Source organism: Anolis carolinensis, chromosome 4, assembly GCF_035594765.1.
Source record: "Anolis carolinensis isolate JA03-04 chromosome 4, rAnoCar3.1.pri, whole genome shotgun sequence".
In the NCBI taxonomy this organism is placed as follows: domain Eukaryota; kingdom Metazoa; phylum Chordata; class Lepidosauria; order Squamata; family Dactyloidae; genus Anolis; species Anolis carolinensis.
Window position 1 is genome coordinate 104085192 of NC_085844.1, and position 2593 is coordinate 104087784.

The 2593-nt window shown below is 51.6% G+C and overlaps 1 protein-coding gene across 1 annotated transcript; it reads right to left on the bottom strand.

The window, feature by feature from the left end:
• Positions 1 to 514: 514 nt before the first annotated feature.
• LOC134298198 (uncharacterized) lies at positions 515 to 2081 on the bottom strand. Its single transcript, XM_062977603.1, has 2 exons — positions 1691 to 2081; positions 515 to 1567 (listed from the first exon to the last, which is right to left on the bottom strand). The coding sequence occupies exons 1-2, from the start codon at positions 1883 to 1885 to the stop codon at positions 515 to 517; spliced, it is 1248 nt and encodes a 415-aa protein (XP_062833673.1). The 5' UTR covers positions 1886 to 2081.
• Positions 2082 to 2593: the final 512 nt, after the last annotated feature.

Below are 2593 nucleotides of genomic sequence, written 5' to 3' on the forward strand. Positions count from 1 at the left end.
GGTACCCCCTGTGACGTGGCTGCTATCGCCCCCTCTGGCTCCAGTACCTCTATGTCTTTCGGGGTACTCTCAAAATTGCAATTTCCATCCCAGAATGTAAATGTCTCCCTTTTCCAGTCAATCTGAGGGTTTTGCCATCTCAGCCAAGGAACGCCCAAAATGACTGGCTGATGTGCCATTGTTGAAATCACAAATTGCAATGTCTCAGCATGAGAACCCATAGTCATTCTTAAAAACCCTGTTTTTTCTGTTACTGGGACTCCGTATGCTGGGGTTCCATCCAATTGTGCGAAGACTACTGGTGTCTTTAGTGGGTTTGGCTCCACCCCCAACCTGTTTGCTAGTTCGGGAGTAATTAGGCATCTCGTGCACCCACAGTCCAACATAGCATCTGCCTCTACCTGAATCCCTGTCTCTGGGTTCAACAGCCTCACTCTGACTCTCACAATGTCACAATTTACTCTTCTCAACTCACCCCCTTCGCCCTCTGGTGGTTCGATCTGTTTCCGGGCGTTCAAAACAGATCCCAGTCGTTTCCCGGTAACTCCAGGTCCTCCGCTTCCTCCATCTCTTCTGCCTGAAGCTGCCCTGGGGCTAAAGCCGTTTCCGTTGCCATGGCAGCTTTCCCTTTTGCTAGTTTGGAGCTCTGGTGGGGCGGCTTCTGGCTGTGAAGCCTCTCTCCTTTTGTCTCCACGCCTGTCCCTTTCGGACACTCTGCCGCTCGATGTCCCTCGCGGCCGCAAGCGAAGCAGGCCCCCCTCCCTGCTCTCCTCTCCCTGCTGGTCGACCTTCCGCGACGAGGGGAGAAGCGCCGTGTTGCTGCTGTCGGGGGTTTGATTCTGTTGCTCTCCCTTGGACGACGAGAGATTTGCTGTTGGTCCACCTCCACGCGCCCCGCTAGCAAAATCCAGTCCTCCAAGTCTCTTGGATTTCCTCTGTGTAAAGCCCACTCGAGCACCTCAGAGCGTAAACCAGCCCTGAAATATTCCAGTTTGGTGGTGTCGGACCAGTCCCTGATCTTCCCCGCTGTGGCTTTAAATTCCAGGGCATATTCTGACACTGTCCTTCCTCCCTGGTATATCCTTTTGAGTTGGGCCTTCGCCCTCTCCTCTGCCAAAGGGTCTTCGAATCTCTCACGGAGGGCTCTTAGGAAATCCTCCAGACAGGCTAGCTCCCGGGCACCAGTATCATACATCTGCATTAGCCAGTCTGCAGCTGCTTCTTTCAAGTTTGCCCCCACCATGTGGATTTTTGCGCTTTCTGAAGGGAATTGGTCCCCAAAATCCTCCATGAAGTGTCTTACGTTTGTAATGAAATAAGACAGCTGTTTGGGGTCCCCGTTGAACTTCACCCGAAATTCTCCCTTCCCAGGCATTTGGCTCCTTCCCGACAGGCCCGTGGGGAAAACTGATGTGCCCTGCTGAGGCATCTCATCCACATAGTCCTGTGGACCCTCCCCGGCAAAGGGACGGGGTTCAGTGCCTCTCCCGGGCAGCCCTCTCCTCTGCTCCCGTTGCTCGACTGTCGCCCTCCAGGACTCGTTTACCTGCCGCTGCATCAGATCCATCTGTCGAGAGAAAGTTTCAAACATTTTCTCCATCGCATCTAATCTCCTCTCCATCCTTCTCATCTCCGGGGCTCCCTCTCCGTCTCACTGCCAATCGCCTCCCATCTGGATCTTCCGTCTCACCGTCACTCCCCTGCCTGCGGGTAACTGGGTGGAGGTCAGCGGCTTCCACGACGGGTCCGAGGGGTCTGTCCCCCCTTCGCTCAATGCGGGCGATGGGTTCCTTTCCTCTCTCAACTCCTCTGCACCTCGAGGGTTCGCCTGTTCTTCTTCCAGGAAGAGGAATTCCTTCATGGTTTCTCCTCCATCAGGGTTCATGCTCTCACCGGAGAGACCTTTCCTCACGGGATGAGCCGAAAAAAAAAGACAGTAAAAGCTTAATGTCCGCTCCTGGAAGGTGTAGGACCCAAGAAATAGGCTCACACCGCTGGTCGCAATGGAAAACTTTATTGAATCCGCCTTGCCAAGATGACTGCAAAAGCTTTTACTGACTCTCTTCCGCTTTTCCCCTCAGTATATGGAGTTGTTGCCTCCCCCCTCCTCCTTCTCCATCCACACCTCCCTTTCCTTTGGTCCTTTCCCACGTTTGAAGACCAGACCCTGTCATAAATCAGCCTATCCTGCCAAATGGTCTCCTTCCTCTGTCCTCTTGTAGTCAGGTTGCGAAAAGACCAGCTTTGATGATGCTGTTCTTTGTTGCACCCTGACAAAGTAATACATGATCTAGCATTTCTCATTCCTGATTGGTTGCAATTCCATGCAATATCTTCAGAAAAGACTGGACAGCTTTGTGTTTGGAGAGAGACAGAAATTGTCAAAAAATGAAGGAGCCATAGTTTTTTTATTGAGAAAAGAATAAGCAACAAATGGTTAAACCTTACAAAACCTGACTTTAATGTACAGGGCTGTATTTGAGTGGAGCTCTGTAGCAAACAGACTACAGTTCCCAGAATTTTTTAGGATGCCAAGTGAAGTTCTATCAGACTATCATAGCTTTTACTGTAGACGCACCCAACATGACTGCTT